General features: G+C 42.0%; 1 protein-coding gene across 3 annotated transcripts; it reads right to left on the bottom strand.

Moving 5' to 3' along the window:
* Positions 1-10,261: 10,261 nt before the first annotated feature.
* On the bottom strand, positions 10,262-14,018 carry LOC124148490 (transcription factor kayak-like). 3 transcript variants are annotated; one of them, XM_046519597.2, is made up of 4 exons: positions 13,752-14,018; positions 12,379-12,708; positions 11,738-11,848; positions 10,262-11,285 (listed from the first exon to the last, which is right to left on the bottom strand). In XM_046519597.2, exons 1-4 carry the CDS (start codon positions 13,884-13,886, stop codon positions 10,827-10,829), a joined length of 1,035 nt encoding a protein of 344 aa, XP_046375553.1. In that variant the 5' UTR covers positions 13,887-14,018; the 3' UTR covers positions 10,262-10,826. The 3 variants fall into 3 exon arrangements, with proteins under 3 accessions (XP_046375553.1, XP_046375554.1, XP_046375556.1); XM_046519598.2 differs by lacking the exon at positions 13,752-14,018 and adding an exon at positions 13,430-13,697; XM_046519600.2 differs by lacking the exon at positions 13,752-14,018 and adding an exon at positions 12,919-13,376.
* Between the last annotated feature and the right edge of the window lie 3,136 nt (positions 14,019-17,154).

A 17,154-nucleotide genomic window follows, 5' to 3' on the forward strand; every position in this document is an offset into this window, starting at 1 on the left:
GGGGCCAAGCTAACTTAACTAATGTCCCTTGTAACGTATGGATGACGTGGTGATCCCTTCGTGAAATTCCACATACACATATTACGACATCAGTGTCATACATCATAGACTCTATGACGATGTGAGGAATGCAATATTTCAATACATCTCCAATATTAAAGCAAGAAGTGCATTTAATAAAGATTGCTGCACTATATCATCTAATACCCAAACTCAACTCTTGTGTAGTACTGTTATTGTTCGGTTTTCATGAACCTCCGTGAGATAATTAAATAAAGGACATTTCCAGATGGTCAGATGTTCGTCTTCTCGCGCTCCGCGTTAGATACGGGTTAGAATAGGTATTCAGCAACCCATGCTTGCCGTTAAGGCGACCATGCTTGTCTGTAGAGGCGACTAACGGGATCGGGTGGTCAGGCTTGCCTACTTAGTTGAAGGATATCAGCGTATCCTAAATGCGTGGACCGATGCTCATGATATCGATCACTGGATTGTCTGGTCCAGACTCGATTTTTTACAGACCGCCGTCATATAGCTGGAGTATTGCTGAATGCGGCGTTAAACAACAAACAAACAAAACTGCGCAGTTCCTTAATGGGATTCCGGGTAGGGATATAGGGCCACAGCAACCACAGCGGTCTTAACAGGTGACGAAATGGATCAGGTGGTCACAATCGTTGACGTGGTTGATTGCAGGTTATTGTATCTCAGCTGCGTAGATTGATACTCATGATGTCAATCACTGAATTGTCTGGTCAGGCTCGATTATTTAAAGGCCGTCGTCATGTCCTGGCGTATTGCTGAGTGTGGCGTTAAACAAACACACAAACGAACAAACAAACAAACACATTCTTAATGAGGCATAGCGGTGGGGTAGTTAGGTGGATACAGCGTTCGTTCGCCACACCGACAAACGAGGTCTGGTTCACTACATGGGACTCCACCCTTGCGTTGTATTGCAGTAACGTTGTGTGGAGAATGTAAAGAGCTTTCAGTGCAGTACCAGCCTGTCGTATCGTGCACGTGTTTCACGTGCTGCACGGGCAGGGAGTGTCGGTACTGTTGTTCTCTAGGCAGTACATCTCATATCATTTGTATGCATCTCAACTTCTAACTGCAGCATCTGCTGCGACATAACTTCTGTCAGCCACCACTCCTACATCCGTGTCTGCACTAGATCGCATCAAGCTCATTTAACCTTTAAAAACTAGGGTCAAGGAGTGCAACAAGCCCTGATACTTACTATGTAAGTCGGCTCGACAAAACAACGGCGAAAAAACAAACTACCAATTTTACACAATTCAAACACGGTTATCATGTTATAAAGATTACGAAAGGGAGATAACTCTAGTTACCCTATTCCGAGCGAGCATTGCGAAACTAATTAACCCGCTGTCAAGTGGCAATATTTACTACTACCGCGCTCACTGAGTCAGTCATCGATATGTATTGACCTGACATAGATCGCTATTCTCATCATCATTAACCCTATTTTGAGTTGAGGCTGTTAAAACGGAATTAGTCAAAATTAGTCATGGCTGTGAATCAGACCTAATACGAACCTGGCACCAGCCTTGGGACACTTCCAGACAACAGGTCTCATTACCCTCTTGCATATACACGGAGCGCACACCGATCACCTGATTCAGTATCTGCATGAGGTGTTTTCAGAAAATCGGTCGATTTGATAAAACCTTGATGTTATTGATTAGGTATTAGCCAAACATTATCACGCTTCTCTCTCTGGTAATATGATACACCAGATATATTAGTAAGGTTTGTGGTTCGATCCCCACCCACTTCATACGATAGACATGAAAAAGTGGAACTTATTGTTTCTCTGCCTGGCTCTTGGTGTTGAGGGGATAAGCCAAGGACAGGTTGGATCGGAGTACACTGGGTTGGGTATCCATGTTAATTGTTATACTTTCCAAGTATATTATAAACACAGTACTTTGGTACAGACTCTATTTCAGTTACAAGGGACACGGGTGGCCCAGTCGTCTAAGGCGCCGCAGTTCGCTGTGCAGAGTTGCGTCCCTTAGGCACGCCAGAATCCTATGATTGTTCGAATCCCGGTTCGCCCCGATTATGTTTGTAGGTTTGTCAGCACCATACCCGTACTCGTGGGTTTCATCAAAGTGGTAACGGTCTGAAACCTGCATCACTTTGGGCTTTCCTCCCACATTCCTCCGTGATATAACTGGAATACTGTTAAAAGCGGCATTTATCCAACACAGTCACTCACTCACTATTTCAGTTGCATGGATGAAAGTTTATGAGTTGAGACATCACATGCATCTGTCAGTTCTACACGAGTATAATTCATGGGTTACCTTCCATTATTCATTAGCTTTTGAATGTAGTTACATGCACATGCATTAAGTATTTGAGATTTAAGTATGTGGAGTATATACCAGTAATTTCAATCTGCCGACACTTTGTCGGAGGTTTATGGTCTGGTATGACAGCTGTGTCATCCACAGACAGCTTCGGTATGTGCCGTTAGGAATTCCTGCTCTGGCATCCACACAGCCATGTCACTGGAGTTTCAATACCACAAACAACTGACGTTACAGTCACTTTGTAGCGGATAACACGTATTCAAATTACAGTTACTTAGTAGCTGATAAGACGTATTGAAGTAACAGTTACTGAGTAATTGATAAGACGTATTGATGTTACAGTAACGTAGTAGCTGATGTAACGTATTGATGTTACAGTTACTTAGTAGCTGCCATGGCGTATCGATGTTACAGTTACTTAGTAGCTGATGAGATGTGTTGAAGTTACAGTTACTTAGTAGCTGATAAGACGTATTGAAGTATCAGCCACTTACTACCTGATAAGACGTATTGATGTTAGAGTTTCATAGTAGCTGATAAGACGTATTTATGTTGCAGTTTCTTAGTAGCTGATAAGACGTTTTGAAGACTCAGTTTCTTAGTAGCTGATAAGACGTATTGAAGTTACAGTTCCTTGGTAGCTGATAAGTCGTATTAATTTTACAGTTACTTAGTAGCTGATAAGACTTATTGAAGTTACAGTTTCTTTGTAGCTGTTTGACGTATCGAAGGTACAGTTACTTAGCAGCTGATAAGACGTATTGAAGTTACAGTTTCTTGGTAGCTGATAAGACGTAATGAAATTACAGTTACTTAGTAGCTGATAAGACGTATCGATGTTACAGTTACTTAGTACCTGCCATTGCGTATTGAAGTTTCAGTTTCTTGGTAGCTGATAAGACGTATTGATATTACAGTTACTTAGTAGCTGATAAGTCGTATTAATGTTACAGTTACTTAGTAGCTGATAAGGCGTATTGAAGTTACAGTTTCTTTGTAGCTGTTTGACGTATCGAAGGTACAGTTACCTAGTAACTGAAGTGGCCTATTGAAGTTTCGGTTTCTTGGAGGCTGATAAGACGTTTTGATGTTACAGTTACTTAGCAGCTTAAAAACGTATTGATGTTACAGTTACTTAGTAGCCGATAAGACGTATTGACGTAACAGTTACTTAGTAGCTGATAAGACGTATCGATGTTACAGATACCTAGTAGCTGCCATTGCGTATTGAAGTTTCAGTTTCTTGGTAGCTGGTAAGACGTATTCGTATTGATGCTACAGTTACTTAGTAGCTTCCATTGCGTATTAAAGCTTCCGTTTCTAGGTAGCTGATAAGACGTTTTGATGTTACAGTTACTTAGTAGCTTAAAGACGTATTGATGTTACAGTTACTTAGTAGCCGATAAGACGTATTGACGTAACAGTTACTTAGTAGCTGATAAGACGTATCGATGTTACAGTTACCTAGAAGCTGCCATTGCGTATTGAAGTTTCAGTTTCTAGGTAGCTGATAAGACGTATTGATGTTACAGTTACTTAGTAGCTGCCATTGCGTATTGAAGTTTCAGTTTCTTGGTAGCTGATAAGACGTATTGAAGTTACAGTTACTTAGTAGTTGATAAGATGTATCGATGTTACAGTTACTTAGTTACTGAAGTGGCGTATTGAAGTTTCGGTTTCTTAGTAGCTGCTAAGACGTATTGATGTTACAGTTACTTAGTAGTTGATAAGATGCATCGATGTTACAGTTACTTAGTAGCTGCCATTGCGTATTAAAGTTTCAGTTTCTTGGTAGCTGATCAGACGTATTGATGTTACAGTTACTAAGTAGCTGATAAGACGTATCGATGTTACAGTTACCTAGTAGCTGCCATTGTGTATTGAAGTTTCAGTTTCTTGGTAGCTGATAAGACGTACTGATGTTACAGTTACTAAGTAGCTGCCATTGCGTATTGAAGTTTCAGTTTCTTGGTAGCTGATAAGACGTATTGATGTTACAGTCACTTACTACCTGATAAGACGTATTGAAGTTATGTCCACTTAGTACCTGATAAGACGTATTGAGGTTACAGTTACTTAGTAGTTGATAAGACGTATCGATGTTACAGTTACTTAGTAGCTGCCATTGCGTATTAAAGTTTCAGTTTCTTGGTAGCTGATAAGACGTATTGATGTTACACTTACTTAGTATCTGATAAGACGTATTGATGTTACAGTTACTTAGTAGTTGATAAGACGTATCGATGTTACAGTTACCTAGTATTTTCCATGGTGTATCGAAGGTACAGTTTCTTTGTAGCTGATAAGACGTATCGAAGTTACAGTTTCTTGGTAGCTGATGTGACGTATTCAAGTTACAGTTACGATATAGCTGCCATGGTGAATTGAAGTTTCAGTTTCTTGGTAGCTGATAAGACGTATTGAAGTTACAGTTACGTAGCAGCTGGTGTGAAGTATTAACAAAATATATTTTAGTTAACTAGTTGATAGCTGCTGTGACTTATTGAAGTTACAGTTACTCAGGAACTGATGTGACCTATTAAACTTTTCAGCTACTTTGTTGATAGTTGCCAGGACGTGTTGAAGTATCAAAGTATCAGTGACCTGCTTTATGTGGTATACGATACAACTTCCAGCTTTGATGTGACCATGTTACGGTTTCATGTCGTGTATGTACTACTTTTTTAACAACATTACACAAATAAATAGATCCGCATCCAAGCTCAGATTGCAGGAGAAAAACAGGATTGTGTGTGTTGCTGAGTTAACAATAGTACCGAAATAGAAGCCGACCGATAACCACCTCCCCTACCCCCGTGCCCCCCTGCCCCATGACGGTAATACTGCTGCGTTTGACCCCCTCCCCCGTCAGCGACCTACGTAGTTTCGTGGCTTCCTTCCCGTCAACCACGTGTACGACACATGATTTCCCGTCCTCAACATCACTCGAGTCGGAGAGAGTCTGTTGCCAGTGTATTGCTGTCGTGGGGCGATGGGTAGTCCTGTTGTTGATGCGTTCGCTCGTCTCGCCGAAGGCCCGGGTTCGATTCCCCACGCGGTTACAATGTGTGAAGCCCATTTATGGTATCACCCTGGCGTGGTATTGCTGGAAAATTGTGAACATCAGCGTAAAATCATACTCATTCACTTATTACTTACATGTTTTTAAGAAATCGTCAGCAAATGAATATTGCATCCTTGCCTCTTCATCATTGTATCAAGTTTCTATCGAATACCGACATATTTCAGATTGTTTTATTGTCATATCAAACGTAAATAATAATGGATGCTCCAGTGCTGTGTAAACATGTCAAACAGTCCTTTATAACTTCAAATATGCATTTATATGGAGTGAATAACTGAATCAGTTGTTTAACGCCGATTCACACATTATATTTCAGTTATATCACGCCATGTCATCTAAATGTGGGATGATGGTGTGTGTGTGTGTGTGTGTGTGTGTGTGTGTGTGTGTGTGTGTGTGTGTGTGTGTGTGTGTGTGTGTGTGTGTGTGTGTGTGTGTGTGTGTGTGTGTGTGTGAAGGTGTATTTGAAGGTGTGTGTTTGTGCGTGTATTGGCGTGTGTGTGTGTGTGTGTGTTTGTGCGTAAGTGTATTGGCGTGTGTGTGTACGCGGTGTGTGTGTGTGTGTGTGTGTGTGTGTGCGCGCGCGCGTGTGCGTGCGTGTATTGGCGTGTGTGTGTACGCGGTGTGTGTGTGTGTGTGCGTGTATTGGCGTGTGTGTGTACGCGGTGTGTGTGTGTGTGTGCGTGCGTGCGTGTGTGTGTGTGTGTGTATTGGCGTGTGTGTGTACGCGGTGTGTGTGTATATGGTGTTTTCTTATCACCCTGCTCGGCATTATTTCAGCTATATGACGACGGCCCGTGATGAATAGAGTTTTGTCCAGACAAACCGGTGGTTGATATTGTGAGCAGCATAGGTTGCTAGGGATCAATTCTAACTCAGAATTCCCACGGGGAATGAGGGATGGAATCAGAAGAAGTTTCCACATTGTTGAAGCCAGCGAACACGGATATAGTTCTACCGCACCATATTCAGTTCGTGACTGGAATCAACCAACCGATCCTTAAACGGCAAAGGGGCGCATCACGTTACCAATAATAACAGAATATTCTTGGAAAGTAACATATCTCAGATTGTTGCAATGTTTTGTATGTACAATCGTCTGTATGGTAGCAACTGAAGTATATAAAACCTATTACAAAATTGTATTTTTGTTGTTGAAAGAGTATATATGTTATGACAGCATCTTTCAATTGCAGTTCCTCACTTCGTGAGAAGTAAAATGTAGTGAAACGATAGATGTCAACTTTATTGTACGTTGTATATCTTATATGGTGAAGGCAAACTGTCACATCTGATTGTGTTGTATGTTGTTGCATACGTTCACCCGCTTCAGAAATGAATGGCATATCAATTATCTCTAATCAACGTCAATTACATTACTCCTGAGCCCAGGCGTTGGATTGTTAAATTTCGGTTATCATAACTATTGCAAACTAAAACCATCTTTCTTATTATCTAAACTGAGCCAGTACATACGAAAAGTCGCGTAATCATTCGATATGCGACAGATTCACCATGGCAACAGTCCATTGTTTATCATGGATTTACATGAGTTTTTTTCACTTGTACGTAAAGCGATAACTTCGAACGTAGTTGCCATTAGTATGACCTGCTGCCATGGCAACGTGTAGAACGGTGCTGAAAACAATAGGAAGTAAATGTGCCCGACCTATGACTAACCATGTGAGTAATCACATCCCGTACAGGTTTCCATACATTTCCTGACCTACATGAGAGGGGGTCGCCACAGTATCCGCGGGTCAACCCATGTACATTCTGTATTCCACAAAATGTAACGAATAATTCAAAATTGAATATCTCTATTTCAAATCATTTGTGACGTGTTTATTTATAAATCACTTTCAGTTGTTGCATTGAAGATAAGATCCTTGATTGTATTTGTCTCATTTGATTGTTGACTTTTCGATTCGTCCCTAAATACACATAAACAACTATTTACAAAGCAAATAAACATTTTAGTAATATATTCAGAGTATTAAATACCGCATTTTGTTTTGTTTCTTTGGACTGGACATTTCAAAATCTGTCATGCTCTTAACTATATTCTAAGGGTATATATAGACGCTGGGCCTGGATGGAATATATTCCAGAGGTAATCTACAAATAAAATATTGATGTTTACACAATACTTTGAAAACGCGGTGTTCCGGCGTCTGTATAAATCGGAATGAAGTAATTATCGAATAACTGTTTAACTTTGAGCAAAAATAATCATATTAAGTTTTCAAAATGCGAGCATTTTCGATATGCAATTTTGTTTTATGTTAAATCCGTATTTGAGACATTTTGTCATTTTCTTTGAGGATACATACCTTTACCAAGCCTACTCGCAGGTATATTTGTATGGTATTAGTCTAATCACGCGTGTTTTTTCCTTTTATATGTCAATGCGTGATGCGCAAATATTTTTGTCACAGAACCATAACGTTTTAGCATATTCATCCTGAGTATATATCGTATCTTTACTGATACCGTTACACATGACAATGCAGCACGGCGAGTATAGATTACATCTGTGGTATATTACTAGTAATGTGAGTATATATCGTATCTGTACTGATACCGTTACACATGACAATGCGGCACGGCGAGTATAGATTACATCTGTGGTATATTACTAGTACTGTGAGTATATATCGTATCTGTACTGATACCGTTACACATGACAATGCAGCACGGCGAGTATAGATTACATCTGTGGTATATTACTAGTACTGTGAGTATATATCGTATCTGTACTGATACCGTTACACATGACAATGCAGCACGGCGAGTATAGATTACATCTGTGGTATATTACTAGTAATGTGAGTATATATCGTATCTGTACTGATACCGTTACACATGACAATGTAGCAAGGCGAGTATAGATTACATCTGTGGTATATAACTAGTAATGTGAGTATATATCGTATCTGTACTGATACCGTTACACATGACAATGCAGCACGGCGAGTATAGATTACATCTGTGGTATATAACTAGTAATGTGAGTATATATCGTATCTGTACTGATACCGTTACACATGACAATGTAGCACGGCGAGTATAGATTACATCTGTGGTATATTACTTGTAATGTGAGTATATATCGTATCTGTACTGATACCGTTACACATGACAATGCGGTACGGCGAGTATATATTACATCTGTGGTATATTACTAGTACTGTGAGTATATATCGTATCTGTACTGATACCGTTACACATGACAATGCGGCATGGCTAGTATATATTACACCTGTGGTATATTACTAGTACTGTGAGTATATATCGTATCTGTACTGATACCGTTACACATGACAATGCGGCATGGCGAGTATATATTACACCTGTGGTATATTACTAGTACTGTGAGTATATATCGTATCTGTACTGATACCGTTACACATGACAATGCGGCATGGCGAGTATATATTACAACTGTGGTATATTACTAGTACTGTGAGTATATATCGTATCTGTACTGATACCGTTACACATGACAATGCGGCATGGCGAGTATATATTACACCTGTGGTATATTACTAGTACTGTGAGTATATATCGTATCTGTACTGATACCGTTACACATGACAATGCGGCATGGCGAGTATATATTACACCTGTGGTATATTACTAGTACTGTGAGTATATATCGTATCTGTACTGACAATGCGGCATGGCGAGTATATATTACACCTGTGGTATATTACTAGTACTGTGAGTATATGGTGCTACTGATGCTGCGAGGTTTGCCTCTTTTGCACCGTGAGTATTATATACTCGCTCAACCTGCAGTTACTTGGATGTCGGCCAAGTGTTGTTAATTTCATGTTGCCTAGTTTGTGCCTGGGGAGTGTGGCTTGGAACGTGTGTCTTCACGGACAGCTGTTTCAAGCAGACTACGTGATCTATGTACTATGTAGGTATCGATAGCAAATCCAACTGCATATATTTCCATAACGTTCAATATGAAATATTTCATTAGCGTGTAAAAAGGTAACTGCGTGTTTTGTAGTTGTGTTATCTACAGCCATTACTTATCTTGTCGATGAGATTCAGAGTAAAAAAATAGTAGAGAGAAAAGTATTATGTAATAAAATAGGTTGACCTCCACGTGCACACACACGTCAGTCACTTCTCCTGTCCTGGTTGGGTTGAAAACGGATACTTGTCCACCACCAGGTGTCGGAAATTAAATCGAGTCACATGACGTCGCGCGGTTGACCCAGAATGCTGACCCAAGACCTTGTATTTGCGACTTCATCATCGTAACGTGGACTGCAGCTGTGTAGTCACGAGTCATGTGCATATACACCATGTGACTTGGGATTGTGTTTCAAACTGTAGAATCAAATATAGTTTCGTGAAAGCCATCGAGAGCCGAGTCTTGTAAAATATGACATTATTATTCTGCTTCTTGATATTATTTGCTGTATATTTTTGTTTTGTTTGTGTCAACCTATTTTAATGATGTTTCGGTCACTTGGCTATGTTTTTTGGATGAAAACCCAGGTTCGATTCCACACATGGGTACAATGTGTGAAGCCCATTTCTGGTGTCCCCCGCCGTGATATTGCTGGAATATTGCTAAACGCGGCTTAAAACCATACTCACACAATTATTAATCGTCAGCGCTACAGGTATGTGTGTGCCCTTGACGTATGTGTATATGTGTGACGATGTGTATATATTATATATGTGTGGCGACGGAGAGTGGCAATATGTGTGGGATGGCGGGTGTGACCAGTGTTAACATGGCGAACGGCGGATGTGTGTTACACCACCCTACCCCAAACTATGTACTATTATGAAGAAAACAAACTCATTTTCAGCGTATGACAATAATTTAATTGTCTCATTTTTTCTATAAACAAAGATGAAAAGAACATAATAAAGCCCTAGACATGATACTTCATATTCATATAAAAAACATGCGCAGCACCAAATTGTCACGTGACCAGCACGAATCTGTTTCCATGTTCACAGAAATATATAATTGAGTCTCTCTTTCTCAGTCTTTGTATTACACATGCACCCGATCTTCACAGAAACCGCGAGGTCAACGTGGAAAATAAATATCTGTCCATGACATACGTATAAAGTCCAGTGAGGCTGCCATAAAAGGTCAGCCAGGAAACATGAAGCATTGTCCACATGTAAGAGTCGTACAAAATGTATTAGAAATCCGTACAAAAGCGTATGAATACGGCAAGGCTGGGTGTGGAGAGGCTGTGCGGAGGCACTTCCGTCTCTCTCCATGCATACGTCCGCCACACCGACACAAGGACACAGACTCCAGTCAGCAGTACCCCCCCGGGAAAGCCTCGGGTGGGGTAAAGGCAAAGTCATACTGGCTCAATGATGAGGTAAAATTAAGACAAGGGAAGTCCTTACAATGAAATGAGGGTAGGAGAACCTACTGCTTCTGAGCCGCTCTCGCTGGAGCTGCGATGAGCTTGGCTGGCGCACGATGTAGAGACGGGCGTTAAACCCGTGCCTCCATCCACTAAACTATCTAATCCGTTGAAGGAGAACAGCCCATTGGAAGGCGTACTTATTGGAACTCCGGCAACAGATTTCTGCTTTTCCTGCTTGACGAGGGACAGAGAATTGGGCCTGTGGCTGTTGGGCGTTGAGAACTTAGAGTCTGAATGGTTGGCCGCACAGGCGACGTGAGAACGGGGCTCGGTCTTCACTTTGATCGTATCCACTTTCATGTTGATGGCGGACTCGACCTTGCAGAGAGGCTGATGAGCCTGCAGGATGAACTCGAGCTGATCCTTCTGCTGTTGCAGACTCTGGATCTCACTCTCCAGGTTGCTTCTCTCGCTCTCAAGCTTGTCGGTTTCCTGCAATACAACACACAGCACATAAGTACAAGCACAGCGATACAACATACGGATACAATATACAACATGAACTGAACACAATTCAGCGGTAGAAACGAACATTTCGAGTCCACTAGTTCTTAAATCGATAACTTTTAGCAAACCCTTAGAAATGGTAAATTATTCCTCATGATACCTAAACCACCGGGCAGTTTGGCAAGGTCTACAGGACGAGTGCCAATTTCTAACGCTGCAACTCCGATCAAGTCAGCATCAAAATAATTGGAATTGATAAGTCTTAATGAACTTAGTGTTAACACTACTCAATGAAGTTGTTTAAGTCAGTTATATATTTATTAAGACACTATCGGCAATGGGACAGTCCCCAACATATCCCTCTGTTAAATTATGTTACACTTGAGAACAACATGTATGGAGAGAGATATTTTAGCATTAGACTGAACAGCACTTACGTCCACAAGTTGGTTTGTGTGGTCCACACGTCGCTGTCGGCACTTAGCAGCCGCAACCTTGTTTCTCTCTCGGCGAACTCGCCGACGCTCGCACTCTTCCGGAGTTAAATCCTTAAAAAATAGAATAAGCCCATTAGCGATTGTGACAATAACACCAACAAACTTTTCTCATAAAGCGCAACCGGATTCATTATTTTCTGGGGAACTTAACAGGAATCGTTAATCTCTGATCGGCCATTAGTGTCAGAACAAAGACATATTGATGTGTCCTTTTTATAACAATGATTTTACCCGTAAGATATTAGGCTAACACAGATGGTATTCCCCAGGCGATAAAGACGTATATCTCAATGGGTGCTCTATGAAGGCGATACCCCCAGGCAGTGTCAGTAGGAAGTGTCTGCTGTAGTCAATGTTTTAAAGAACAGTGCCCGAGGATGTATTTTCAGTCGCGACTAAATGCCTTTTCTAATCAGCCGTGACAAGACAGTGATCATCAAAATACCATGACAGGTCACTCAGTGAATGCTTTTATTTCAACAGCCGCGGGCTACACCTATACTTGATAATTGGCAAACACTTTAGCGGCTGATTTTGAAACAGCAAAATATTTGTAATATTGAATGGACGGTTTTATTTACCTTATCATCATAACGTCTTCTTTTGCGTCCGGATCCTTGGTAGGACGGTGTATTTCCGTCCACGTCTGAGTAGGGTCGTTTGGCTGAGGAGATCCATTCTTGGTCGGAGTTGGAATCGCTGTAGTCGTAGCCGTCCCTAGAGTGCTCCTGGGACACGGGGTCGACGATGGGGGGGACGAAGCCGCTCTGGGTGAGGGGGTCCTGGCTTGCCGAGCTGACGGGCACCGACTGAAGTTCGATGAAAGTGCGCTCAATGCTGGCAAGGGTTGTTGGGGTTAGGGTAGGGGTCGTGGCAGTTGTAACCCCGCTCAGGTACCCAGGCAATGAGTACTGAAAAAATAACACAAATATATACTAATTTTGTATAGAGCAAACATATTTTCACACTTAACTCAAAGTGCGCATTTAAAATACATTTTCTTAAAATCAATGAAACCGTAAAAATCAATACGATTTTCACATTTCTAGTATAATAGTATATTCAAATCGAATGTGAAATACTTTAAAAAGTTTGAAAGTTTCGCTCAGGCGTTTACCTACCCATGGGTACGGGTTACAGTTATAATCCATTCGATAATAATCCGACATTGTTGGTAGGTACAGAACTCGCGAGTGTACAAAACTGACAGGCGCTCTCCCTTAGCGTGAGAATGCAAGTGCAACAACTCGCGGCCTGTCGAGCTCCTATCTTTTATATCTGTCAAATGTCATCGTCACGGATTTAACCAAGCGTTCAGAACGGAACCTAAATCATGAGGAGCCTGTGTTGCCTGGGTCAGGTCACGACCCCGCTCCACCAGCCAATCAACGAGGACCCCACGCGCTGTGGCTGGAGGCGAGACTTGCTGTCACTAGATCTGAACTAACGCAGGCTCGCTTTGTTCAGAAGCAAAACTAACCGCGTCTGATAACAACATACTATTGCGATACGAATTTGAAATTTGAAACTGAAATCGTTGAATTACAAAGTTCTCGGTACTTTTTGAACATCGTAAGCAAAAATCAAATAGTTAACGGTATATGTTATGTAAGAATTCCTTTGTCCACTTACCCTGGCCATTTTGGCACAAGATGATGCCATATAGCATGGCGGTAGGTGAGGCGGATAGGGTGGTGTATCTACGTACAGCATAGTAACTGGTTCTCTCTCAACTCCCAATACAAAACACAACCGACAGGTCCGGGGCTGAACTTCGCAATGTCAAGTTCACGACCGACCGGCAGTTTTATTCACGACAAAAATTTACTCTGTCAATATAGCGAGGTTAGCGAGTTAGGCCACACGGTGCACAACCTAAGCCCTAGCCAGTGCCTGCGCCAAAACTAACAACAATTGTGTTCTTAGAACAAATATGAGAGAAAACAATACGTACATTTGGGGTTACAGGCTCGCCATTTGCCATGGACGATAGAATGTCAGCCACGTATTTCGACTCGGTCGTGTAGCTTGAGTCTTCCTCGCGAGACGTAAACATTTTGGTAGCCAGTTTGACGATTTCGTGAGACATACAGTCAATTCCTGTGAAGTTGTCACTTATATTTCGTAGTTACTCGGGTAGACCGTTACTTCCGTGGTTTAACTGGAGATTCTCGCTATGAGTCAGGTTATATTCTGTGCAGGGAATACCTCTACCGTGCTTTATACTGGCGTGACTCACTGTTAGTCATTCGCTAAAAATAGCACAATGATCTCACCCTGTCACGTGACGCGTGGTCTACTCTGCCTTATTTGGGTGTTGTTTGTGACGTCACAGGTGTTTACGATAAGGTGTGACGTGATGTTTGGCTATTCTCCAAGCATGAGAGGGCAACCCCGGAGATTCCACTACTATGAAGGCTGAATATATTAGTATATTTCCTCATTATGTTCATTCGTGATCTAGTTCTACGGGCCACGAGTGTCGGCTCAGGGAAGCTGCCTAAACTGTGTAATATGTACATCGCTGGCTGGACATTCGCAACAGATTGAGGTCATAGATCTTATAGGTCATATGTTACAAGATTTATTGCATAGAAGTTTCTAGATTGGCAAATATCGTATCAGTCTAGAGCCATGTGCTTGTATATTATTAGCCGTTTGTGGACTATAAATAGCTAATGAGCTAATATTGTTATATTGATCTGTTGTGCTGGCGGTCTCGCCAATAATCCCCGCACTCGCTCAACTCTCTGTCTGCAACGGCTATTTCAATAATTAAACGTTGTTTATATTTACAAGATCAACAACAACAACAAAACAACGGCATCGATGGTCGTACTTGTCAAAATACTGGGGAGAGAAATGGTATTGATCGCAAAAATGTTCTACATGTGTGACGAATATTATCATTTAAAAAAATGACATGGGCATTACTGTATAAAAAAGACAAACTTCCTCAGTCCTGTGGTAGAAAGACATATCTTCATCAATTTGTTCCAATGTGTAGTAAAGATATTCTTTTAATTAGGTCAACACAATTTATTTTAATCTAGGTCAACAATGTTGCATTGTATCTAAAAAAAACGTCATTTTCGGTACCATGAAATGTGATGCAATCTTAAAACGTAAAATAAACACAAACTAACCCGAAAACCAACATAAAACCGTGTTTTGTAAATAATTTCACATTCGTATTCTTGTATATTCTAATAATTTTTTTTTTTAAATACCCCCAAGTAATCAGTGATATCATTATACAAAGGTATCGATCGTTATAAAAATGGTGTGACTAATATGTGAGACATTCATCATATTCTTCATTGGCACCGGTCTCACCGTTCTACGCAGCGCGTATCTATTTTTGGCTGTGACGTAGCGGTGACTATCTCTGATTGGTAATAGTGGTGCCAGTCATTGTAGGTAGAGATGGTGAGTATGTTTCTCTGAAGACCAGAGTACGCTAATGTAACATGTTATCCAACAGTCTCTCTAGATTCTTACACATGTGTATACTACGTAGTAAGTCAATTTACAGACGTAATATCATGACAAAGTTTGTTGATGAATGTTACACGGCGTGGACATGCAGAATCACACACCTGGCCACTCACAAGACCATGGCGCTGTCCAGTCACCTTTGGTCCCTCCGAACCAAAATACTGATGGCCGGTGCACCAGCAGCGACCACGGTGCCATTGCGTTTATGTCAGTGATGAGGACAGGGTCTCTCTTAAACTCTCATACAGGTTTCACAGTATGGCATGTGTTGAAATGAAAATCGTATATGGCAATGTGTTTTGAACCAAGAACTAACGGGCCTCCAGTCACTGGAGCGTGTGTGTGTGTGTGTGTGTGTGTGTGTGTGTGTGTGAGCGTGTGTGTGTTGTGTGTGTGTGTGTGTGTGGTGTTGTTATCGTGTGTGTGTGTTGTGATCGTGTGCGTATGTGTTTGTTGTGAGCGTGTGTGTGTGTGGTGAGCGTGTGTGTGTTGTGAGTGTGGGTTTGTGTGGTGTTGTGAGTGTGGGTTTGTGTGGTGTTGTGATCGTGTGTGTATGTGTTTGTTGTGAGCGTGTGTGTGTGTGGTGAGCGTGTGTGTGTTGTGAGTGTGGGTTTGTGTGGTGTTGTGAGTGTGGGTTGGTGTGGTGTTGTGAGCGTGTGTGTGGTGAGCGTGTGTATGTTTTGAGCGTGTGTTGTATGTATGTGTTGTGAGCGTGTGTGTGCGTTATGTGTGTGTGTTGTGATCGTGTGTATGTGTTGTGATCATGTGTATATGTGTGTGTTATGAGTGTGTGGGTTGGTGAGCGTGTGTGTTTTGAGCGTGTGTGTGTGTGTTGTTGTTATCGTGTGGGTGTTGTGATCGTGTGTGTATGTGTGTGTTATGAGTGTGTGTGGTGTGGTGAACGTGTGTGTGTGTGTTGTTATCATGTGTGTGTTGTGAGCGTGTGTGTTGATATCGTGTGTGTTGTACGTGTGTGTGTTTCGAGAGCGTGTGTGGTGTGAGTGTGTGATGTGAGCGCGTGTGTGTTGAGAGCGCGTGTGTGTCTGTTGTGAGCGTGTGTGTGTTCTGCGAGCGTTTGGTGTGTGTGTGTTGTGAGCGTGTGTGTGTGTGCGTGTGTTGTGAGTGTGTGTGTGTGTTGTGTGGTGAGCGTGTGTGTGCTTTGAGCGTGTGTGTGTGTGTGTGGTGAGCGTGTGCGTGTTGTGAGTGTGGGTTTGTGTGGTATGGCGAGTGTGTGTGTTGTGAGCGTGTGTGTGTTGTAAGCGTGTGTGTGTGGTGTGTGTTGTTATCGTGTGTGTATTGTACGTGTGTATGGTGTGACGACCGTGTGTGTTTTGAGCTTGTGTGTGTGTGGTAAGCGTGTGTTTGTTGTGAGTGTGGGTGTGTGTGCTGTGAGTTTGATGTGTGTGTTGTGAGCGTGTGTATGTGGTGTGGTGTGAGTTTGTGTGGTGTGGTGAGCGTGTGTGTGATGTGAGCGTGTGTGTGTGGTGTGGTGTGAGTTTGTGTGGTGTGGTGAGCGTGTGTGTGTGTTGTGAACGTGTGTGTGTGTGGTGTGGTGTGAGTTTGTGTGGTGTGGTGAGCGTGTGTGTGTGTTGTGAGCGTGTGTGTGTGGTGTGGTGTGAGTTTGTGTGTTGTGGTGAGCGTGTGTGTGTTGTGATCGTGTGTGTAAGTGTGTGTTATGAGTGTGTGTGGTGTGGTGAGCGTGTGTGTGTGTTATCGTGTGTGTGTTGTTATCGTGTGTGTGTGTGTGTGTGTGTGTGTGTGTGTGTGGTGTGTGTGTGTTGTGATCGTGTGTGTTATGAGTGTGTGTGGTGTGGTGAGCGTGTGTGTGTGTTATCGTGTGTGTGTTGTGAGCCTGTGTG

Source organism: Haliotis rufescens, unplaced genomic scaffold (assembly GCF_023055435.1).
Source record: "Haliotis rufescens isolate VD_foot unplaced genomic scaffold, xgHalRufe1.0.p SCAF_3, whole genome shotgun sequence".
NCBI classification, from domain to species: domain Eukaryota; kingdom Metazoa; phylum Mollusca; class Gastropoda; order Lepetellida; family Haliotidae; genus Haliotis; species Haliotis rufescens.